Source organism: Toxorhynchites rutilus, chromosome 1 (genome assembly GCF_029784135.1).
Source record: "Toxorhynchites rutilus septentrionalis strain SRP chromosome 1, ASM2978413v1, whole genome shotgun sequence".
In the NCBI taxonomy this organism is placed as follows: domain Eukaryota; kingdom Metazoa; phylum Arthropoda; class Insecta; order Diptera; family Culicidae; genus Toxorhynchites; species Toxorhynchites rutilus.
Genome location: NC_073744.1, coordinates 84,675,100 through 84,700,931, shown reverse-complemented (window position 1 = coordinate 84,700,931; position 25,832 = coordinate 84,675,100). Strand labels below are relative to the sequence as shown.

The 25,832-nt window shown below is 37.7% G+C and overlaps 1 protein-coding gene across 6 annotated transcripts in view; it reads left to right on the top strand.

The window, feature by feature from the left end:
- Positions 1 to 25,832, top strand: part of LOC129769468 (uncharacterized) — a 565,408-nt gene that overhangs the window by 441,298 nt on the left and 98,278 nt on the right. For all 6 annotated transcript variants that reach the window (XM_055771806.1, XM_055771799.1, XM_055771792.1 and 3 more), the window contains 5 exons: positions 4,507 to 4,713; positions 5,576 to 5,721; positions 5,905 to 6,055; positions 12,470 to 12,600; positions 15,203 to 15,362. In XM_055771806.1, the coding sequence (XP_055627781.1) occupies positions 4,507 to 4,713; positions 5,576 to 5,721; positions 5,905 to 6,055; positions 12,470 to 12,600; positions 15,203 to 15,362 (795 nt within the window). The remainder of the gene's footprint in view (positions 1 to 4,506; positions 4,714 to 5,575; positions 5,722 to 5,904; positions 6,056 to 12,469; positions 12,601 to 15,202; positions 15,363 to 25,832) is intronic.

The window sequence follows — 25,832 nt, the reverse complement described above, 5'->3', positions numbered from 1 at the left end:
AATATGAATTTTCGGGATACAATCAATTTTTAACCATTGAAAATTATTAACTTTTCAATTTCACTTCCAAAATGTTATTTAATTCCACTAATTCATATATTTTACCACTACTAAATCCTGTACAAAATTTTCTCATCTTTCAAATGAAGGCAACAGAAATGGCTTCCGTAGTGTACATTTTAGTGTAGAGCCAGTTTAAGGCAACAGAGTCCGAAACAAAACAAAAAGTTTTATAACTCAGTCATTGTTGAAATTCGAACATTCACGTAGAAGGATTTTTTCCATCAAATATGATCATCTATCATCTCCTGAGAGATTCTGGAACAAAAAAAAATCATGTGAGAAAGGTGTTTTCTGACTTTAGGGGGATTAATCAAAAATCATTTTTTTCTTTTATTTTCAATAAACGAAAAATATATTCATAAAAAATGAATAAAAAAACTTTTTTTTTACTCGATTATATACAGGATTCGATTATATACAGTGAAAATAAATCGGTGACTGTATATAATCGAGTCCGCGCTGTATAGCATGGCTAATTGGCTTTAATTTGATACGTTGATTATCTGAATCGGTCTAGTAGTTCAAAAGTAATGAATTAAAAAAACTTTTTTTGGAAAAATGGGGAAAAAGTTATTTTTTCGGACCACCCCAAAAGAGAAATGGACTAAACAAAATCTAACTTTGTGATACGCATCTGATACGGGCATCTTGCATATACCGAAATTGGTTCCATTTGCTTGATAGTTCTTGAGTTATACAGAAATTTATGCTTCATCTGTATGGTAGCCCTCCCTCCCCCTTAGAGAGAGGGGAGAAGTGTTGATTCACGATAGTGAAGCGCCCTTATTAGTTCCGCTTATGTCGAACCAGCCCCACTTTAGTTTTTGTTTATTCGGCAAATTTCCGAGGGGCAAGTTCAACATAGCGGTTTGATTTTACAACAGAGGTTCGCGCAGAGTCTGTACCACGGAAACGCGTGCGTACGATTCTAGCGCGACCCAAAATTTAGTTAGTAAATAAGAAATTGTAATTGTAAACATAAGATGAAATAAAAAGTACTGAGCCAGTCGGGCCAGGGAGCAGTATGATTAGTATGCTGGATGAAATTATACCGCGTTGTCTTTTTACTGACTGGTGGCAAAGCCAATAACAACTTTGGCTCGATTTGCTTGATTAGCTCTCGAGTCATGCAGAAATTTGTGTTTCATTTGTGTGGCAGTCTCCCCTTAGAGAGGGGGAGGAGTGTCTAACCACCATGAAATCGTTTCTTGTCCCCTGAAACCTTCACATGCCAAATTTGGTTTCGTTTCCTTGATTAATTCTCGAGTAATGCAGAAATTTGTGTTTCATTTATATGGCAGCCCCCCCTTAGTGTCGGACCACCATGAAATCGTTTCTTGTCCCCTGAAACCTTCACATGCCAAATTTTGCTCCATTTGCTTGATAGTTTTCGAGTTATGCAGAAATTTGTGTTTCATTTGTATGGCAGCCCCCCCTTAGAGAGGGGAAGGAGCCACCATAGAAATAGAAATGTTAATTTTATTGCACCCTAAAACTAATGCCAAATTTGGTGTCGTTTGCTCGATTAATTCTCCAATAATGCAGAAATTTGTGCCCCTCCCCCCCCAACTATCATAAGAACCTTGGGATCAAGGAAGGTTCTTATGATAGGAGTCTCAAACTATCATAAGAACCTTCCTTGATCCCAAAAACCCCTACATACCAATTTTCATGTCGATCGGTTCAGTAGTTTTCGAGTTCATAAGAATCAGACAGACAGAATGACAGAAAGACAACATTATATACAGGCAAACCTGTTTTTGTGCGATTTCTCATTTATGTGACTGTTTAGGTGCGATTTTATGATTTGTGCGATTGGTTTGTGTGATTCAAGACTCGATGTCATAATAAAATCGCACAAGAACAGTCGCACAAATGAGGAATGACGCGAAAAGGGACCGCACAAAAACAGGTTTGCCTGTATATAGATTTCTAGATTAAACTGCCACTCTTGTGCAGTGGATTTGTTCAATAAAACATCATCAATTTTCCACATCTTTGTTACTTGATATTTTAATAAACAAAGATAATTGTTTTCATCATCTATTGTAAACAGGTTCATAACGCGTTGTCAAGTGTGTGAATGTTTGCAACCCTCAGCTGTCAGGTTTTTCGAATTGGTTTACACGAAGCACCCGCACCCAATATCGGACTTTGAACCATGCATATCATCATCAATGTGTGTATGGTCGCAGTGAATGTTCTGAAATCCATTGTTATATTTCACAAAGCAGCTTATTTTAGCTGTCTGCAATTAGTCTAGCAACATTTTCAATCAACTTAAATGGAACAGCTGGATGGCATTGATTTCAAGCCACACTAAAACATTAAACCGAACCCCATTTCCATGAAATTGCTCCCACACTTAAAATGAAAATTGTTTACAATTCATTTTCGCTACATTTCACCTGTGATGGGATGATTTCGAACAGGTGGAATTCACACAACCCTTTTTGCTCGGTTTCATACGAAAGAACTCAACTTCGAGGTAATGATTGTGGCATGATATTCCCCACTGTGCGCGTTGCTGGAGATCGGCACTACACCCCCTCCCCCCCACAAGCGGAACGAATACGGCTGAAATGTTCTCCTCAGATGTATGCTCGCAGCTAAATGTGGAATTTAAATTCCCGCTATTAGAATATGGCGCCGGAAAAGTGTCCTACCGTTCGTTGGTACTGTTTGTGTCGTGAGACGTTCTTTCTTTCATCGTGGAGGAATTCTGAGATTCTGGTAGACAAGGTGCGTTTTGGGGGGGGAGAAAAGTCATAGTTTTCGATGCTGTCTGGCACGCCGGTATTAACTCAGGTTTTACAGAACTCACTGACAGATTGCGATTCGAGCTGACGGGTAAATTGTGAAATTTCGTGCGAAAATTCAATTCTGCATTCGGACAAAATAAAGGATGCGGAATTGCGCATCGCATTGGTATCATTTTGGTTTGCTGTAATGACAAACAAAAGGTGATACAATATATCATTAATTAATTAAAACTATATTAAATCCAGCAAAGGAATCTGAGATCTCATAACTTCCTCCAGATACCGTTTTCACGCACGAATTACGGATACTACGAGCCAATGTCGAGTATGTGTCGAGAGTTCAATAGACACAGTATATATTTTGACCTCGGGATATCACGCACATCACTTATAAAGAGATACATCTCTTCGATCACAAATACTCCATCTAGTTATTAAGTTTTTAATTATAATTTAGTACGTAAGCGTCATTTGGGTTCTGTATACCCGTTGATTTGTCGAATAAATAAATTGTTACCATAAAAAATTCGGTTTAATGAATGACGAGAACTGTTGTGTGTTCATACGAATTCCAGAATCACTACAGATTGTAATACTTTCATTTCGATTGTACTCCTCGTCGGGATGTTTTATTGTTTCAAATGTTTCCATCACTACTAAATATTATTTGTACACCATATGTTTTTTTAGATGTTTTTCTTTGTGATGATTATATCAATAATGTATCATTGATCATTATATGCGCTTATGTCATGTAATTAACAGTGGCGTTGTTTGTTGGGTATTTTTCAATTGGAATAAATAACGCAATACCTCCACATTCCTGTCAACTGTTGAAATACAAGGGGAATTCTGCTTTCAGTATTCGTTGAATCCAGCAGGACCATCGAGGTTGAACTATCGTCAAGCTCACTCAAAGAGACGTGTAAGAACGTGTACGATTCTAGACTTTCAACTCTAATGGAGTGTACTTCATTGGTCATTAGGAATTGTTATTTCAAATTACTAAAAATGAAAAGTCGCGATTTGTTCAGAAGATGTTAGATAGTACTTACAAAATGCTTGCAAATTTAATTTGTGAGATTTCCTACGCTTTCCTTAGGCACATTTGCGATGGAATCGAACTTCCGGTTTGTATTCGAAAACTTTTGATTAATGTTCGGATGGAATGCTTTAAACCGATCGACAGTATAAATCAAACGGTAAATCTCGTGCCGAATGTATCCGGACCAAATATGAGTCTCCAACGATCTACCACTGACCACATAATACCAACTCCGGAAAGCACATTTAGATTGTTCCATTAAACGATCGGGAATGGAAGTGTTTTTGCCGGAAGTTTTTAAATCATAAATACCTGAGGTTTGGATACACCGTTGCGGCATTCTGGTTTGACCGAACGGCTATCAGTGCAGAAACATGCACCATACAAAGCATTTGGCGGAAGCTGTATATTTCGCCCTCTGCCCTAATTCATTCCTTGCAGTTTTTTTCCCTTCACAAGTCCATTTCGTTCCACAAACGCACACATACCCATCCACCATTATCGTTGGCATGTTGATTCCGTTTGCTACCGGTAGAGCAGATACGTTTTTTTTTTGAACCAGTTGTTAACCAGGTGCCACATTTTTTATTCTTTTTTTCTCTCTCTCGCTTGGCGAATCTTGTTGACTCTTTGCAGGTCGCCCGGAACCGACCGTAACATGGCTCAATGGCGATGAGGTGATGCAAACAGGTGGCGGTGTGTCGATGGGACGCCATGTGACTGTGAATCGCCTGGAGATACATAAAATAGCGCGTTCAGCACTGAACAACACGTACAAATGTCAAGCGTCCAACACTATCCTTGTGCCACCAGCGGAAAGGAGCGTGCGGGTAGAAATGCTACGTAAGTATCCTGAACACACACTGATCCGCACCAACGTAGTCTGACATGCAGCAGCATGCAATCCAGCGATTTATCGTCCAGATAAGTACATTATGATGCGCTTGAATGACATTTCGAAGTGAGAAATAAACAATTGAACATTTTCGTTTTCTTTGGACGCTTGAATACGATGCTCTGATGAGAAATGTGTCACCGCATTTGACTGAGCATAACGCACACTTATCATCTGTTTGCTTTTTGTGAAATCTACATGAGAAACAAGAATGGAGTTCTATTTTCTAGGATGGAAAAACCTTTCGTTATTGTTATGTTACAATTAATCATTATTCATCAAGTGATTCCTTCTGAAGGTTTGCCCTGAACTTTTGAAAACACACTCAAATCTCTGTATAGGGAATCTATTTTGTAATTTTGATATATTTAATTTTTTTTTTGAATTCATGAAGTTTAACTCACTCATGAAATACATTGAATTCATCAAACAACATTGATATGGTGATCTTTAAATTTCGCCAATGCTGAATAAACGAAACATCTACACAACAAGTGCCACACGATCTGTTTCCCGGATGCAACTGAGACCCAAGCATTGAAGTTTGGAGCAGAACTTCACACAAGACAGTTCTGCCTCTTTTCAACACAATTCATCGGAACGGTAAAATACAAAGTCTGAGACGATTGGTGTAATTGGACTGCAGTCATTCCTTACTCCAGGGAAATTAGTTGTACATAGCACACCACAAACAGCATAAAATCAATAACACAGGGTACAAACAAATCCCTTCATGGTATTCGATTTTCAATTCTCGTCCTTCATCACACATAGTGTAATTCTATTTTCTTCTCTTCTCCCAATCCACAGTGAAACCAGTAACAACCACTATGTCGTCCAAACCGAAACAATTAATATCAGAACAAGAGTACACTTTGGCCTGTGATGTGGAAGGATCAGTACCAGATACCGATATTAGATGGATGCAAAACAACCGTCCTTTCATGAAAGGAAAAGTAGGTTATCGCATGTTTATCAGCCCTCCCCGAGACCGTTCCCATCATCCCGTGTTGTACAATTTCCGCCGTACCATTTCCTCTGGCATGAACAATCCTAAACGAACCGACCACAAAACTGAACTCCTTCCCACTATATAACTCTGATTGCTATAGCTCGCTGAAATCTTTTGCAATTTACAGATTAGAACGGTTAACAACAGTTCGGTCGTTACCTCGGTGCTATCCTTTCGTCCCCACCCGGACGACGATGGAACCATTCTTAAGTGCGAGGGTTCCAATCCAAGACTGCAAAACTCAGTGCTGGAAGATTCGGTCATTATGAACGTTATGTGTAAGTATTGTCCTACCCCGAGTGCCTGTTACATTTTACATTTGACACTAACTTGTGACGATAAACGAATTGAAACGTCGAAGAAGGTGATTAATACAAATGTATGATTAGCTGTATTTGCGATTATCATGACTGTTGGATTCAATTTTTTAAATTGATATTCTTTAACAAAGCTTGAGCCACTAACGGTTTAACAATTCACAGGTAAAATAAATTCGTGACTATAAATTCGCAATTTCTAAGATTCTTATTTCAGCCAAAACGCTTCATCATGTAAAATTGATAGAGATTTTTGCTATGTAAATTGACCTGGATGGAAAAATCAATAGTTCAGTATTAAAATCTATTCAAAGTTAAACTGAGCAATAATTATCTTTTGAATGGTTGAAATTGAAATGACAAATATCACGATTTTGTTGTGCTTATAATGGTAACTTGAATCACTCTACGCATTAAGTGGGTATTCTAGTGTAGAGACACGAATTTGGGACGTTTTTTCGAACTCCGTAAAAATAAAAGAAATAGTATTTTGAATATCCATTATATCATTATTTGTTTATTTAATTTGAAAGACAAAATGTTGAAGAGTTATATGATTATGAATTTTTGACCCGAAAACCTGTTTCAATAGCTTCAATTTTTTTTTTCTGAAAAAAGGTTTTTGAAATTACACAAATCTGGCTGGCGCCCGCTGGGAAATCCATTTGAGGGGGGACACCTGTCTGGAAGGTTAACATTTTGCCCGGGGGAAATCGGCATTGCAAATATATGCAAGTCGGGGGCATTTTTATATTGCATTTTTATATAGCAAGTTAAATTTAAATTTGGAACTTAAATGTTGACTGCTTCGTGAAATTTCATATCAATGAGCGATCGTGTATTGTGAAAAATTTAGCACAAGTGTAAGTGTAAAATTGTGTATGGTAGCAGTTATGTTAAAAACGACTTGATATATGAAACGAGTTATTTCAATTTTCATAAATAAAAACCAATGGGTGTTCCCGTTCGAAAACGGGTTGTTTGGTTTAAGCTGTTTTGTTGTGTCCATTTTCACCCAATGAAAGTTTATACGGCGAGAAAAATTGGTAAAGTGATTTCCCATATGCTCTACATATAGTAAAGGGTGTGTCACATCAAATTGCATCACGGAAAAAACGCTGTAGAAATTTAATTTTTAGGAATTATATCTTCAGCTTTCGCTTATAATCAGATAAGAGTGTATAGATCACGTTGGCCATGCTTCACTGTCAATTTTTCGTAAATTTGGAAAAATGTCGTCGAACGAAAAAGAGCGTCGTGAATTAATCCTGTGCACTCATTTCGAGAATCCGGAGTTGTCACATCGGGACATCGGTAAGATGCTGGGAATCGTCCAATCCACGGTCAGCAGAGTACTAAAACGATACTTCGAGAACCTAACCATCGACCGGAAGGTGAAGAACGGCAAAAATGGATGCTCCGTCAGTGAAAAAAATCACAAGCGCGTAGTTAAGCAGTTTAGACGTGATCCGAGAAGTTCGGTCCGGGATGTCGCCAATAAGCTGAATTTGTCAAGTTCATTCGTCCAGCGGACCAAGCAGCGGGAGGGCCTGCGTACATACAAGGTTCAGAAGGCTCTTAACCGCGACGAAAGGCAAAACATGGTGGGGAAGACGCGAGCCCGGAAGCTGTACACCGAAATGCTGACGAAGCCGCATTGCCTGGTAATGGACGGCGAAACCTACGTCAAAGCGGACTTTCGTCAGCTGCCGGGCCTGTTGTTCTTCTCCGCAGAAGACAAATTCAGCGTTCCGGAGGAAATTCGCAAGCAGAAACTATCCAAGTTGGCCAAAAAGTACATGGTGTGGCAAGCGATCTGCTCTTGCGGAAAGCGGAGCGCCCCCTTCGTGATGACCGGTACGGTAAACAGGCAGGTTTACCTTAAGGAGTACCTACAGAAGCGCTTACTACCACTATTGAAGCAGCACGAGGGCCCGACCATCTTCTGGCCGGATCTCGCTTCGTGCCACTATTCAAAGGACGTGTTGGAGTGGTACGAAGCCATCGGGGTCACCTTCGTGCCAAAGGAAATGAACCCGCCCAACGCGCCGGAGCTTTGCCCAATAGAGAAATATTGGGCGATTATGAAGCAGGCCCTCCGGAAGAACCCAAAAGTTGTCAAATCGGAAGCGGACTTCAAGAGAAAATGGATTTCTGTTGAAAAAAAAACTACAACCTGACGTTGTACAGAACCTTATGGACGGGGTAAAGAGGAAGGTGCGAGCATACGGGCTTGGGCTCGAAGTATGAATAAAAAGAAAATGCCAAAAAATGTTTAATAGTTTTTATTTGACTGTCTAAGAATTTCAAAAGGATCGGTCTACTGGGCGAATTTCTACAGCGTTTTTTCCGTGATGCAATTTGATGTGACACACCCTTTATTAGTTGTTGTTAGTCCAATTAAAATTCCCATTGGGTTGAATCAATACTCAGAAAGTAGAAATTATAAATGAAAATTACCTTTTCCATTTCAAAAAATGATAATTGTGTTCGGTATTGGTAATTATCTATTGGAGAGTTTTTTTCTTTATTTCATCCATACATAACACAGGAGGCATCTCGCCAAGGATCACAGAGGGTTTTCATCATATCTCGTTCCACTTCGGTACCTTTTATCTGATGCGCACCATTCAACGATTGTTCACAATCCTTCTGTCATCATCACTCGGTAAATAATGCTGGAATGAACAAACAATACCCAACAACCGAACAAAACAGCCCTTTTTATTATCAAATCATTATCAAAGAGTTTAACGATGTTATTCTTTAAACATATCCAAAATCAACATATAGCCTAACGGAATCCTACGTCAACTATGCGGTCGTGTCTCGGACACAACCCTCCTGTTACTTTTTTATCCAAAAACTCACAATTTCAAATTTAGTTTATTCAAATACAAAAAATAACATAATTTTGAAACATATACACTAAGCACAGTCAAATACGCTCATTCAAATGTCGTTAATAAACATTTTTGATGTTTGCCCTAGAAAGAACGACAAACAAATGAAAAGGAACATTAATGCTTCATTATAAAAATGGTTACAAATTTAATATTCAAAGTAGTGCCCATCGCTAGTCACAACTTTTTCCCATTTTTCTGGCAATTCACGGATCCCTTTGCGGAAATAATCAGCCGTTTTGTCGGCGAACCACGAATCGATCCAATTTTTGACTGCATAAAAATTGGAGAAATGCTGGGCAACTAGGCCATGTTGCATCGATCAAAAATGTAGTAATCGGACGGAGCAATTTCTGGAGAATACGGCGGGTGGCATAGGACCTCCCATTTCAGCGTTTCCAAGTATGTTTTGACTGATTTCGCGGCATCCGGCCGAGCATTGTTGTGCTGAAAAATAACTTTATCGTGTCTTTGCTCGTATTGTGGCCATTTTTCCATCAGTGCACGGCTCAAACGCATCAATTGTCGTCGGTAGAGGTTCCCCGTAATGGTTCCAATTGTTTTAGCAGCTCATAGTTCACCACACCCAGTAGGTCCCACCAAATAGACAGCATAACCTTCATGCCGTGAATATTCCTAGCGGCCGTCGATTTGATGCATGGCCAGGGTATCCATACGTTGCCTGACGTTTAGGATTGTCGTAATGGACCCACGTTTCATCGCCAGTAACGATTCGATGCAAAAAACCCTTTCATTTATACCGTTGGAGCAGTTGTTCTCACGTTGTTCTCGTGGCTTCATTTCATACGGCACCCAATGTCCTATCTTTCAGATCATTCCCATTACTTTTAAACGATTGGATATGGTTTGCTGAGTTACTCCAAGTGTATCTGAAAGTTCTTGTTGCGTTTGTGACAGATCTTGATCGAGTAAAGCCTCCAATTCTTCAACTTTTTTGGCGGTCCGGAACGTTCTTCGTCTTCCAAGTCAAAATTACCACTTTTAAACCGTGGAAACCACGTCAAACAAATTCGATGACTTTCCGCAGCTTTGTTCATCACATTGAAGTTATTAAGTAAAACTCCCTGCAAAAACACTCTAGTTGGTACGAAATTCGACATATTCGAAGTGGCAAAAATACTATGTTGTTTACGCTTCAACTTTTTGACATATACTGAAAATGACGCGCAATGATAGTAGCTTCCCAATGAATGTCAGGAAATTTGATTCAATGGAATAATAATCAATTTATGCCATCTGTTGTAAAACCAAAGGAACTTACCGGTAAACCTAATAAATTCGAGGAATTTATAAATTGATTGCTAATATTGTGAGGCGAAAATCTTATTGGATTCGCATGTGGAATAAAAATATTGAATGAAAATTAGCTTTTCCGTATCGTGTATTCTACTTAATAGAGAATACGTTTTTTCTCGCAAATGGGGACAAATATTAAACAACAACTGTATCGAATAACAATTTAATAATGATAAATAATGATGAGTTTTTATGAAAATAGACTTTGTGTAGACAAATGGTTAAGTATGAGTTAAGACTAAGTATTTCAAGCATTAAAAAAACAAAAAGCAATTATTTTCATTCAAAATATAACGTTTTGAAAATGCCTTCGGATGTGCTTATCTGATAGACTATTTTTCTTTCACGCCAAATTCATGCTTTAATAAATGTCGACATATATCTTCGAAAACGCGAATTGCTTGGGAATAATATAGCGAAAGAAAGATTAAATATTTTTCAAGTGCGGGCAGGAGAGTTTTTCTTATGAAGGCTATAATGACAGTTGTCATTCCCTACCAGAAAAACTTTGTATATTTATTACAGATAATTTCCATTCAAATATAGTGAAAAGGATCGTTCCAGAAAAATCAGGCAAAATTGAGTGTTTGTCAGGATAACAGGAAACTTGCCGAAAAGTCTTGGAACTCCTGAAAAATCAGGAAGGTTGGCATCTCTGGCTATATCGGGCTTAAAATAACTAGGGCTACAACATTGTCCAACTATGTTTACCTCTATCTATAAAGATAAGAAAGTTAGATTTTCTATTTCATCGAAAATTTTGGTCATCCATTTTTTGAAAACATAAAAATGTGCTCTTTATCTTATGTCACAACTTTCGAAGGCTGTTTTTATCTAGAGAATAATTGTCGAGCTTTAGATGCAAATTTCCACTTAAATGCGTTTCCTGGACCATTGTGCGTTGGCTATGGATTCAATAGTGAAGAATACGAAATGTTCCTTCCTTCCCTGTTCGCATTAGAAAGGCTTTAAACTTTGCAGTTCATTCGTCTCTAACGAAATGTTTGATATGGTGTAGTGGTATTTCACTACATCAAACAAATCACATTGATATAGGTAGCGTAATAAAAAAACTTATGTACGAATGTCAATCGTCGTTTCCAGTTGTTGGAAAAGAGGGTATTTTTGCTAAGTAGTTGTAAGGAGGAATCCATTCCTTCATTAACACATTGCGGACCGCTCACGAGATTTCTCGTGTTTCGCGTTCCGTCTGTTACGGATGGATCACGAAATAACCCGTGTTTTCTACACTTGAAGGTTAAATCCTTGGTTTCCCAAGAATCCAACAAGGCCTACCGATAGCTCGCCTTCGTCTCATCCACATCGAAGGAAACGTTCTCATTCGTGGCATCCGAACAAATGAATCGTTCAAGTTTGCCCCAAAACGTGCGGTCCTTAATATGTTAAGCGTTGATAATTCTGCTCTGGATCAACGAAACGGTATAATAATCATTTCATACAAAAGATGAAATGTCCAAGAGTTAAATGCTTGTTACTTATTGATTGCTGAGCCACCGTTAGTCCTACGTCCAGATAGGAAACTACAAATGCTCATTCAGGTAGGTATGTCATATCAAAAACAATATAATTGGTGTATTGACTCTCCAATTCGTATATTTGATATCAAAAAGATATCACCGTCTGTAGCAGAGGAATATGTTCAAAAAGGTTCATAGACTTCAGGAACATTGCAATCTCCATTGAAACCGCACAAGACAAATTGAAAAGGGTGTATTTTACATTGTTCCGTATTTATTTACCTTCTTCAAAATCAAATCATTCTCAGATTCTGGAGGGAAAGAAACAACATCTGTACAATGAAAAAAAATCCGTATAAATCCGTAGAAATTGTATTAAATCTATGAATTTAACTTATGGATTCGTTTTTTCACAAGAATCGAGTAAATACATGGGCATCTTCGGTGTGGAATTTCATATGAAATGACTAACTGATATCAGAAACAGTTTTTGGGGAGTTTTTAGGAATGGATGGGGATTATTTCAATTAGAAAAAAATATGTAACTATTGTTCACAAATTGAACCCAGTCAGAAGAAACGAAATCATAGTTCAGCGAAATACCTTGATAAAATGGCATTTACTGTATTACGAATAACAGAGGGTTTTTTTTCTCCCTGCAACTTTTATCTTTACAGACCCGCCGCAAGTAACGCTTTCCCTAGGATCAACGCTTAATCCGGACGACATAAAGGAGGGCGATGATGTCTACTTTGAGTGTCACATTAAGGCAAATCCGAGAGAGCACCGCATAACATGGTCCCATGATGTAAGTATGCTGCAGATCTCGCTTGGTCCATCAAGATCGCTGGCTTTTCTATTCTTTCGCACTTCTCCGGGTTTGACGCGTCCTGACGTAGATTAAATGGATGTTGCGGGAAAATGTGGAACAGTGGACCAGATAATTCATTTAGTTTTCCTAACCCATTTCGTGTTTCCCATCAGTACTGGAAGGGCTGTTCTGATTCATCTCCTTCCACTCGCTGGTCTGCAGACTATTAGCGAGTGAATGGTATGGTTTTTAGGCAGTCAACGTGCCAACTTCTAGCGGCTCCTATTGGCAGCAGCTGAGCGGCATTAAGATTTCCATTTATAACAAGTTTAGCAAAACGGCTCATCGCAATACGCGTGTAAAAGACAAGGAAGACGCTTTCACCGCGAAGGTTGGCAGCAAAAAAGCAGTCCTCGTCGTCATCGCTGGTGTAGCCGTCGTCCCGCTCGTCATCACGCGCTTTGGTGGATGAATGCAAAATTGAATGAAATCAGCTTAAGAGAGATAAATTGCTCCACGGCATATAATGGCATCATCTTTTCTCGATGTGAATTTAATGGGATTTTAATATGTTTCCTTCCCGGCTACCTACGCCGTTAGCAGGAGTAAGGCGTCGGCGTTAAAAAAAATATTTCCTAGTTTCTCCCCTTCTCCATTTGCGAGGACAGTAAACATACCAAAAAGATTTAGAACACGACAGATGAAGGAAACACGAGCCTTTATTGCTTCATGCCTCTATACCCACTTTTCCAGAATTCTAAACCAACAGATATGTTATATTGCTCCAGCTGGGGAAGAACATATTGTTTTGGAATTTCTCCACGTAAAGATGAATTTAATTTAGTCGGACTAGGTCTGTACCGACATTCAACATCATAATTCCTCATGCAAGGATTCAGTTTTCAAGTAAATTCGGAGGGCAGAGGAAAACCAGATTGCATCTTTCAACGTTAGAGAATTGACCGCATTCTCTGCATGCTAGTCGAATCATTCCGTTCACATCTATTAGATTGGCCATGTCCCATTCAGTTGAACATTGTGAATATCCATTAAGTAATATTGTGTGCGTACGTTTGTTTAGTTATAATGTTTACTTTCGCAATAAATATACCCTAACGTGATGCATCATTCGGTCAGCACCTCTGTCATATCGATCTATTTCGGTAATCCCTAATTGTCATACGAGCACATGTTACTAATGTTTCGATCAACAATTTTGTATGTTATTTTTGGCGTCCGTCAGTTTGTCATGATTATTAATAGCATATGTGTACATTTATGATTCTTTGTTTGGACAAAGGCTAAACTATTTTCAAAACGAATGTATTTTTGGGCAAGTATATTTATTTCTATTTCATGAAAGCTTTTGCTGATTATCTTCATCGATTAACTTAATGAATCAACAGTATAAGTTTTTTTTCCTAGCTTATCACTGGCTAAAAAATGATCAACTAGGAAGAACGTATTTTCTAGGGCTTTGATGGGATTTGTGGTTTTCTGGTGAGGGCGAAACGGAAGCTCTGGTAGCAATGGGGAGTGGTGTGGAACTAAATAGGGTTGCTTGTTTACAGACTGTCGGCAAAGACTGAGGACGGTCACTGGTTTACTTTTGATGTCTTATTAACTGCCACACCAGGAGAATCACCGAAGCAAAGTTTCCCGTAGCTGAGCGAAGCATTTCCTTGAAATGTTTTATTTATAGCATTCTGGAATCTCTCGGCAGGTGACGATGATACGCTTGATATTGAAATTAAATTCCTGCTGATATATTTATTCACCGAGCAGGAAGGAAGTCTTCATAAGAATGGAAACGAGGCAGAGCAGAAAAGTTCAGTTTCAGCAGGTTCGCAATGGAATGAAGTTTAATGTGAAGCCAAGATAAAGTTTTGCTATCCTCCGGTATTAGTTATATAGTAACATCGATTTATTGGTCCGATTATTGGTAGTACGAACAGATGAAAGAAGTGATTATTGTTACTGGCTTTCGCTTCTTTCTCGTACGTTCAGCGAAAAAAAAAATTCAATGTGTCATAGGGAACTACCGAGCTTATGTGTTTGACAAGCTTTATAAATCGGAATAGTTGTGTGTTGTTGTTACGTCAGTCCCATGATCTAAAAAAATATCATAATCCCATTTGCCGTTACTAGCTCTCCGTGAATTTAACCAGTGTCCATTTGCGGATTCGAACAAATTCCCATTCACGTTTCAACCAGGTCAACAGTCAGAAAAAGTAATTCCATTTCTTGTTTTCATTTCCTCATATCGTTCCATGCATCTGGATGCCATTTAACAAATTCTGGATGGATTAACTCCTCGCTAATGCGCCTTGGCTCTTCCGGATGTACCCGCCGTTGATGCCACACAAAATGCATTCTTGTGGGCTGAATACATTGTTCTCCGGCTGCCATCCCTCGATGACAACATCCCACCGGGATCTGGGATTTTTTCAACTCCTCCTCTCGAATGCTGCGAAAAAAATCTCTTGAAAATAATGACAACGGTTGGTTGGCGGGGGTGCACATGCACACAATACACCCACACCTAAAAAAAAACTCAACCTTATAACTGCTGCTGCGCGCTGAAATCAACTAATGAAAGGGTTTACCAGTGACACAGAATGTGACATCGGGGGTGATTATTTCGACGCGTTCGCTGGTGCTGCAACGGGTTGGACGATACCACTCTGGCATGTACGCCTGCTCGGCTGCCAACGATCGAGGCGAGACGCAGAGCGAGCCGGTTTTACTTAGGATTCACTGTAAGTATTTTTTGCATGCATTTTTTCCCCTACTTCTATGTATAAACACAGTGCACTCTATAGACGCTCCTATCGGAGTAAGTGTGGCAGAGGCCATGGAACAATAATGAGAGCTTCCAGACTAGACTCGGGGATCAGGGTATCCACGCTGAAAAAACGCAAAGTGTTTGGTTAGCACAGGCTCAGTGGCAGATGTTAGCCTAAGAGCAGAAAGCTACATACACTCTCGAGGTTGGGTTTTGTGTTTTCGCACTTGTACATTTTTAGCACTTCGTCCTGGAGAAAGAGCTGTGTGAAGGAATTCCGCATTGGGGGTAATTGTGCCTGAGAGAATTCAAAGTTGATCCGGTGTCTAATTTATTGCCTATTCCAAATAACTCGGTTTTTGGGGCCATCGTGTTTGAGGCTTTTTACAGTTAGTTTTAGTTTTACGTTGAAGGGTCACTGTTTGTAATGCGTGATTTTTAAGAGATTCGTTTTTCATATTTAAAAAGAAATGGAGAAAGATTTTGAAAGCATTATTTGAATAAATAAATCGGTGTCTGTCATTTACTTTTCAAAGATAATTGCACGCAAATGCTGGCCGCGAGGTGGTCCATGCAATAGGTCCAATTATTCGAGTATTTCAACTGGCATCGCACTAATGACCGGTGTATTATTGTCTACCAAGGCCTTAAGGGGGTACTCTAGTGTAGAGACACGAATTTCGGACGTTTTTTCGATCTCCGTAAAAATAAAACAAAGTATACTTTTACTTTCCATTGTATCATTATTTGTTTATCTATCTTTTAACACTCCTATTCTCGCGCATTGGTCTGTCAGACCAAGAAATCAATAATTCGTTCATTTCTCAGAAAATATCATCACTACGGCTTTGCGATTCTCTCTAGCTTCGTTATTCGTCGTTCGTCATCGTTCAGCGTATCGCATGTGTGGGTACGAAGAGGACGTGTTCCACTTTTTTTAACACTTTCGGTCTGACACACCGACGCGAGTATTGAAGTAACTTTTTTGGACAAGTGCCTTTTTTCATATTCTAGAATATTGTTGAATGAAATGTATTAATCAATGTTAGTGGTGTGGAATATTTATTGAATATAATGCATTAGATCATTACCGGACTATTCTTATTTGATTTCAGTGCCTTTTGTAACTGGATTGAACGGATTCATATATTATAAAATATAAATGTTTAACTTTCGTTTCGTGAAGTTCCTAGAAATACTTTTATATCATCTTTTTATGCCGCATCTAAAAAGGCATTAATTCTTAGTTTACTAAGAAAAGAGACAAAGAATATTAGAAATATCCAAACTTTATACTCCAGAACCTTTATCATCTGGTAATCATCTAGAACGTAATTATACATTCTTCTCTTCGATAAAAGACTCGAAAAACACGCAACAACTGCATGAAATGTAAAAAATATGTTTGTTTCGCAGTTGCAGTTATGCTATGTTCTGATTCTTACTCCAATGAAACCACCATCAATTAATACGTTTTTAGGTTATTTTATAGCTCTTTATACTTCCATGAATTATATTCAGTTGCTTACTTTTAATTAATAACAGTGAAAAATTCGAATTTCGTTATTTGTGTTGGAGTATCAAAAATTACTCTATTTTGAGGAGGCTGAATTAGAGAGCTGATGAAGTGAGGGGTAGCAAAACAAAGTTGCGCCATGGCGTACATGATTCCAGCCCTTCTGGTTATCTGAAAGAAAAAAAAATCGAACAGATCCTGAATCAGTAAAGACGCCGCTATCGCATTAACCTCGGACATATCAAAAACACTTTTTTTTGGCAAAATGGCGGCCGTTTGAAAAACAAAATGCGGTTTGAAACGTTTTTTCTTATGTTTATCGATTTTTTTTAAATAATAAAAGTTTAAAAATATTTTTTTAAGGTTCATACGATAGAGAGATGCATGCAGAATGTATTCATATAAATTCGACATGAATCGGTTCAGTAGAACTTGAGACGCCAGTTTGAAAAAACTAGTTCCAAGATAAACGCGTTTGAAGTTCATTGTTATGACCGTACAAGGTTAGATACCGCATCACTAAAATGGCTCTAACTCGGTAAATAATAGGATTTTCGATAAATCCTTTCTAGGGCTTATCACACTAAATGAAACAATTCAATTTTGTATGTATCCTTTCATCTAGAAAAGAGCTCCACAAAACACATTTTCCGCAGAGTACGAGTATTGATAGACTATGATTTGCAAACATTTCCCATTGTTTTCCATGATGAAATAGCAATACAAACTGAGCATTTCATATTTTAAGACATGTCACGAATCACGTTTGTGCTGCCAGAAAAATAAACTCTACAAATGAAGCTCTTAAATTTATCTGTATTTTGAGAATTCATAACACTTAGCACATAACATAACACGTTTAACACGTTCGTTGCCCTAAGCGACTTTTCTGAGTTTCTTGTGGAGCCCAACTTGCGTATAAATTATTAAATGAAGATCAATCTCAGTTTGTAGACTACTTTTACATGATCTATCAATATTTTATTTAATTTGAAGATGAATTGACAACAATAACACATGCCAAAGTCATATAATATGGGTTCCGCAAAAATCTGCAGTACAAACCATCCGAACTATAAATTAATAAAAAGTATAGTATAAACATTATAATGATATAGTTATAATTTTATTATTATTTTACTTATCCTATAGTCACACTCAGGTGCTTATTCTATCAAATTCCTTTTCAAAATCCTATTCAATTTGAACGAGGAAAGTGTAACCCATATCTGGGTGACGGGGCGACGCAAGTGTTAAACGTCATCTGTCGGTAGAAAAATATATTGGCTGAAGGATATTTTCCTGTAACGAATCTAGCTACTTCCGACGATATCCATTATGATGGATGCATATCGGTCAAACTACTCTTACTTTTGGCGATGACACCTTTCGTAAAGTAAAATAATCAACTGATCACCGTTGACTTTCGACGAATGTCATGAAAATCATCCAAAAGTAATTGATGTTTTGGTTGAACTGTACAATAACTAATAACGCAGCATCTTCGTTCATTTATGTCGATTGGTGTAAACGGATGAAGATTATTTGTAATACGATCAGGGCCTTTGGGCCATTGCAAAGTAGTTTGAAAGACGTGTACAGGTCGGACCCGGTTATAGACAATATGGTACCAATGAATGTATGAGAAAAAGTGACATGCAAATTTTCGTACGAGACTTTCTGCAAAATGTCCACGAAAAAAATCTATATACACCTATCCCTCGATTTACACTGGAGATAGGTTCCCGATAAAACCGTGTAGAATGAAATCTCCGATTTTGCTATGTAAAACCGTGTAAAACGAAATAAGCCCTCAATATATAATCAATTCAATAATTTATTTAAATAAAACAACTATAAAAATCTACTTATGGAATTCATTATAGATTCTGAATACAAATAAACAAAGAATTCTTCAAGAAGCTAAATTGCAATAAGTTAATTCGCTATCGCCACTTTAAGGAACTACCAGTATTTTTATTCTGATTAGTATAATCACTTGAGCATTCCTGATGCGATTCTGGTTCAACAGTCGACGAATTCGGGAAGATCTCAGATTTGACCTCAGACTAAGTGATAGAAGATTCAATTAACAGCTGCGCAGATTTGTTTTGCTTTATTTATCATTAAATTTAATAAAGAGATTTCCAGTCGAAAGCTGGAGATATAACCTTCCTTTACTTTTTATTTTTGCCGAAATTCTTGGCTAGAATGCGCTTGAAAAATTGACACAAATTACACATGAAGACTCCAAAAATGCTGGTAAATTGATAACTTGCCAGCTCATGAACATAAAATCGCACTTGAAGTCAAAACTATGATCCTATTTTACTTGCTTACATATGAACTACAAATATCCTTTTTTCAAGTTTTTCAAAATTTGTTATTTCACAAACCGTGTAAAAGCGAAATCGTGTAAAACAGGTACCGTGTAAAAAGGGGGATAGGTGTATATAAAAATGGATTTCTGTCTGTCTGTCTGATTCTAATGGACTCGGAAACTACTGAACCGATCGACTGGTATGTAGGGGTTTTTGGGGCCGGGGAAGGTTTTCATGATAGTTTGCGACCCCTCCCCCCTCTCTAAGACCCCATCATCAGCCATACAAATGTAGCACAAATTTCTGCATTACTCGAGAATTAATCAAGCAAACGAAACCAAATTTGGCATGTCTAAAGTGCAATAATTATTTTTACGGTGGTTAGATACTCCTCCCTCCTCTATTATAGGGGGCTGCCATGCAAATGGAACACAAATTTTTGTATAACTCGAGAATTAATCAAGCAAACGAAACAAAATTAGGTGTATGGTGGTTTTAGGGTGCAACAAATGTTTTCACGGTGGTTAGACACTCCACTTCCATCTCTAAGGGGGGGGGGGGCTACCATACAAATGGAATACAAATTTCTGCATTACTCGAAAACTAATCAAGCAAATGGAGCTACATTTGGTATGTGAAGATTTTAGAGGGCACGAAACGTTTCTATGGTGAATAGACACTCCTCCCCCCTCTCTAAGGGAAAAAGAGGGGAGGGGTCTGTCTTTATTCTATCATGTTTTCTGTATCAAACGTTTATTCCATGTAACGGAAAAACTATTTATTTGCAAGTGGCTGAAAAATCATGAACGAGAATTGTGTCTGACAATAATCTGATATTGTAATAATGAGTTTTGGTAGAAGTACTAGCAATTTTATAGTAAAAGGTAAATTCAACGGGGTAAGTAAGCTTAGTAAAAAAACGTGGATGTGATAACGAAAAATAAATTTTGGGCGGGACGAAGTTTGTCGGGTCAGCTAGTCTATATATATTAAAATGGATTTCTATCTGTCTGTCTGATTCTTGAAGACTCGGAAACTACTGAATCAATCAACATGAAAATTGATATGTAGGGGGTTTTGGGCCCGGGAAAAGTTTTCGTGATAGTTTCAGACCCCTCCCCCTCTCTAATTAATCAAGAAAATTAAATAAAATTAGGTATATTGGAGTTTTAGAGTACAATAAATATTTCTATGGTGGTTAGACACTCCACCCCTCTCTCTTAGGCGGGGGGCTGCCATACAAATGAAACACAAATTTCTGCATTACTCGAGAATTAATCAAGCAAATGAGACCAAATTAAGCATATGGAGGTTTTAGGTTGAAATAAATGTTTCTATGATTGTTAGACTCTCCACCCCCCTCTCTAAGGGGGGCTGCCATACAAACGAAACACAAACTACTGCATAACTCGAGAGCTAATCAAGCACAATTTGAGCTGTGAGTGTTTGTGGGTATGAGAAATGTTTCTATAATGGTATGACACCCCTCCCTCCTCTGGCATGAGAGGGGGGTCCCATAAAAATATTACACATATTTCAACCAAAAATTTTCCAACCAAACCTGACAAACTCTGAAATTCCCATATGTTGTACAATTACATAGTGACAAGTGCAGTTAGTCCATTTGATGTTTGCGCTAACGAAACTGATGTTTGTTCGATACTGGAAATGACTTTTAATGTGATGAAACACACTCCTATGGGCCCTATTATAGAAATCGAATCGAGGATTCGATACAATCACTATCACTATCACACCGAGTAAAATCTGGAATTATAGAAATCGAGGAAAAGAGCTCGATTCGTTACTCTGCTCGAATGTCAGTGCTGGTGCTGAAATATTTTGAAACGAGTTTGAAATGTTTCACAAAGCACTATAGAAAGGATGCCAAATCTTTTTTTGAGACATCTGTTATGAAAATTATAAATATCTATATTTCCAAAAGTGCTAATATGGTTATGTTTTGGCGAAAACTGATATTCCCTAAATTCTTATTGTGTGCTAGTGTTTCCTTTACCCTTCACATCATGTCAATCCAAATCTGTAATTTAAAAAAAAAATCATTATTGTTTTACAAGACATTTCTGCTTTAGCATATGGTATAGAAAGTTTGGTATAGTATAGCAATAAAAAAAGAAAATTTCTGACAGAAGTAACTCGTAATAATGTACGCTAGCAGGAATAATCATTTTTAGGTAGGAAATTCGGTTGATAGTAATTCAAAGAATATGATAAAATTTACTTATGAAGTTATATGTACCATAGAAGAAACACTTACTTTCTGCCATTCTGAACCAACACGCATTGATGGTCTCAGTTCATTAAGCTCCTCACTGAATTTCTCCCACTTCTTACATTCTATTTGAACTGCCTCCACAAAAACCTCGAGCAATGTTTACATTCGCTTTTATTGGTTCAACGAGTCGTTCAAACTGCTGGTGATTTGTCTGTCCATTTGTTTTCAACCACTGAAATATACGCTGGAAGAAGGTTCTGCATTATAAATTGTAACATGATTTATATAAATAATGCTGGATTGTACACTTACCTTGTATAGCCTATTCTGGCAGCACCGTAAAACAAATACTGATCAAAACAAACGAACATGTGTTGAAAATTGCATATATCTAAGCGTTTCTGAAATGTTTCCCAAAAGGAAATATCAGGGACGCAAACCAAAACAAAATAATACTCTAAAGATATGCAACAAGCGAACCAAACAACTCGAAAAATTCTGACACTTGCATCGATAGCTATCACTCGCTCGGTGCTATCGAATTGCTCGATTTCTATAATAGTAAAACAGAGCTAACGAGCAAAATTCTTATAACCCCGATTTCTATAATAGGGCCCTATATCTTCTTCTAACTATACCAAAAAAAAGATCGCCGGATGTGTTGATAAGAGTAGAACTCGAGGAAGGAATTGTCCGATTCAGGGTTGTCTTTATTGTATCATATTGTCTGTATAAAACATTTATTCCATGTAACGGAGAAACATGTTATTTGCAAGTGGTTGATAAATCTTGAACGAGAATTGTGTCTGAAAATAATCTGATATTATAATGATGAGTTTTGTTAGAAACACTAGGAATTTTATAGTAAAAGGTAAATTCAACGGAGTCGAATAGAAGATCAATCAATGAACATTTCTGTGAACGGACCCGTGAACTTGCTCATAGTAAGAAAACGAGAATGTTTGAAGGTATTGATAACAAAAAAACACGACGCGACGGCGCGACGAAGTTTGCCGGGTCAGCTAGTTAACTATACAAATTTACATTCACGACGCGCACATCTATTCCCGAGGTCAGTCGACAACGGAAAGAACGAGCACAGTTTAAGCCGAGAACAAATGAAATCGTATGTCAAGTGACAGATGCAAAGCAGACAGCGGAGATTTTGGCGAATTGATTTGTGGCGAAGCTGCAAAGGTCCTCAGTGACCGAAAGTTACACGGTTCAGTGGTTCAAAAGTTATGAATTTTTGAAAAATGTCATTTTTGGAAAAAAGGAAAAAAATATTTTTCAGACCATCGGTTGAATTTTAAAAATCATAAATTGAAAAAAAAAAGACATCTCTGTTTCCTGAATATATTATGTAAAAAATCCTCAGCTTTCACTGTACAATAATAAAAAAAAAACTACGAAGACAAAGTTCAAATTATTTGCAAGGGTAGTATCTTTCAGGAAAAAACAGCTAATTGGCTTAAATTTGATATGTGGATCATTGGAATCGGCCTATTTTTTTATCCCTTTTGTTTATTTTAGGCTCATTAGCATTTTTGCTGTAACAGAGCCGAATTTTAATCGTGTACATGTCACATATTTATCATATCTATAATTAGCACATTACACAGTTGCTATTTTTCGGCGTTCCCTTCTATACCATTGCAAATGGTACACATTTACACAGTAGCCATTTAGGCGTAAGAGTATTCTATCTGTTCTTCCATTATCCCGTTAAGACTGGACAGCGGAGACAGTCGTTGATCCATTGTTGAGTTATTTATAGAACAGCAGCCCGATGTTTCTTGCAGAGCAGTGCAGTTGTATGGATGAACCAATCTTATCTCGACCGTGGATCGATCTCCATCGCTGATGATTGATGATGATTGTTGCGTGGACGTAGCTATTCTGTAACAACACAAAGATGGTCAATGGGGGCCCTGAGTTTTGAACGGAATCGGTCTAGTAGTTCAAAAGTTATGGATTTGAAAAAAATCATTTTTAGAAAAAATGGGAAAAACAGATTTTTCGAAACAAATATTTTGCGATAAGGAATAAAACTACTAAATTTCCATCTTGTACAAGGTACAAGGCACAAGGTAAGAAAAACATTGAAAATTGAAAAATCTAAATCATTCACCACAATTCACCAAACGAGGGTATAAATTACAATCTTCGTGGTTACTTTTCAAGTTACGTTATGGACAACGGGCAGTCGTTAATTTGAAAATATTCAAATCTGCTTTCTGCTCCATTGCAGCTGTGCCAATCATTCGCACCCCTAAATGAAAACATTCTGTGAGCATGCACATTACTTGCGCTCTATGGAAATTAAAACAAGCAAAAAACTGCCCAACGGCTCGGTTTTCTGATAAAGTGTGAATCAGTCCTACACATGTCACGTTTCGTCAGGTGAGTGGTATAGGAGTTTTTTCTGTGATTTCTATTCCAGTGTCGCTCTAAACAGCAAGCAGTCAACAGTATATGTTGATGTTGAGAGTAAATATGAAAAGTTTTTAAATCCCTTCTAAAAAATATCCAAAGAGATAAACAAACGAATTCAATAAGATGATTTCGTTGTTTTTTTGTTGATTTTATTTATTAGTTTCTGGAATTATTGTTTGGTCCAGCCTGTATTTTTTATGTGAGCTTTGACTATGTTTGAAAATCTAATTTTGTTTGAACTAAGAACAAAAATAATTCGAATGATGTTTCCAATTGTTTTTTTACCCTGAAAATAAAACCCCCAAAAAGATTGAACACAATTCTGCAGACCTTGCATATGTATCCGCAGTCCTGTAAAAAAACACAAAAAAATCTAGAAAACAACGGATGTATCCGAAGACCTGGCATCGCAGTCTTTAAAATGCCGAACCCTCTTCAGAGGTAACTCCCTGCAATCTCCAATCTCCTGCAAGCTTCAATCCACAACTCATGAAATGTTGACAGAACGTGAGTGAAAAATTTACTTTTTCAGCAGGTAGAGCAACATTGTTAGAAAGTGCTGTGTCGAAAACAGTTCTGTTTAGTTTGTTCTACTTCCCCTTAATTTTAATGTTTCAATCAAATATGAGGTCTGGCCTATTTCTAATCCGTATTTCGCAAAAAAATTCCAAGTGGACACCCTTATCGTATTCCAAATTCGGACGTCGCCACACAAAGATACCACAAACTGTGCGCGCAAATTCACATAAAGTCGGATACTTATTATCGAATAGCAATGAATCCTATCTATATTATGCCATGGGTAAATATTATATCCGTTATTTTTGTCTCCTAACAAAGATGTATATTATGTCGTTTTATGATGAAAGTTTGTTCGTGATATGTGGTTTAACTGCCATATCGTTAATAGCCAACCATATTGGAGGCTTTGTAATGAAACCCTGGATTAAAACATTGAAGTTTTATACATCTCAAACACGACTGTTTGAGTAAGTTATTTCATGCAAATAATCAAGAATTCCCTGGTTGTCGCCCTCATGGCACGAGCTCTAACTCCTTTGCTCTTTCGTACCCAGAAAGGACTGATTGAAGATTTAGCGGATATCTTTGCTTTCAGATGGGAAGAGGAGGAGGGGTTTGACGCTGCTGGTGTTAGTAATGGGAGCAGATTCAAACCGCACAATGTGGAATGGCTGTGGCTGTTGAATGATGGCTAGACCACAACCAACAAGAGCGTCAAGAGCGTCAGAAATGGATTGAAAATGAAAAAAAGTTCGTAGGAAAACTTCACCCTTATCTTCCGACGCTGTTTGATCGCATCTAGCATCTAATGGGTATTAGTATCGCTGACGAGGGATGTAAAAGGAATGTTGCCTGGTTTGATGTGGTAGGAAATCAACAGTGTGATACATTTTTCCTATTCTCTGCTCTCTGAAGAGGGTCCTTTGATGAGGTATGCACGCCATAGCCTGCGATACAGTTCGTGGAGAAACTGAATTAACAGGATATTGCGTATTGATGATAGGATGCACGAAACAAAGACGCTGTGGTGAAGATAAAAACGAGGACGTATGCTTAACTCTTGTGTTGTAGAACTGCTCTAATGCTGGGTCTTTTCCTTTATACTACGAGTCTCATAAAATCTGAAACAACATAAACGTAAAGTTTTCGAACGTTATCAAAAGACGGTTATGCGTTTGAAGAAATTCGCTTATTAGTTTAAATAATATTTGTATTGTTAGTTTAAATTGAATTTCTTGAAGATTCTCGCGGAGAGGAATCTCTCACTCCTTAAATGGTTCAAATTCATTGCACAGTCAATTCAGAAAAAGGCCGCTCCGAATCGCACCTTTCATCTAGAGATTATTAAGTACTCTCGTGTTTCCAATAATATAATTATAAGTATCGGATTATTAACTATCGAATCGTGAAATC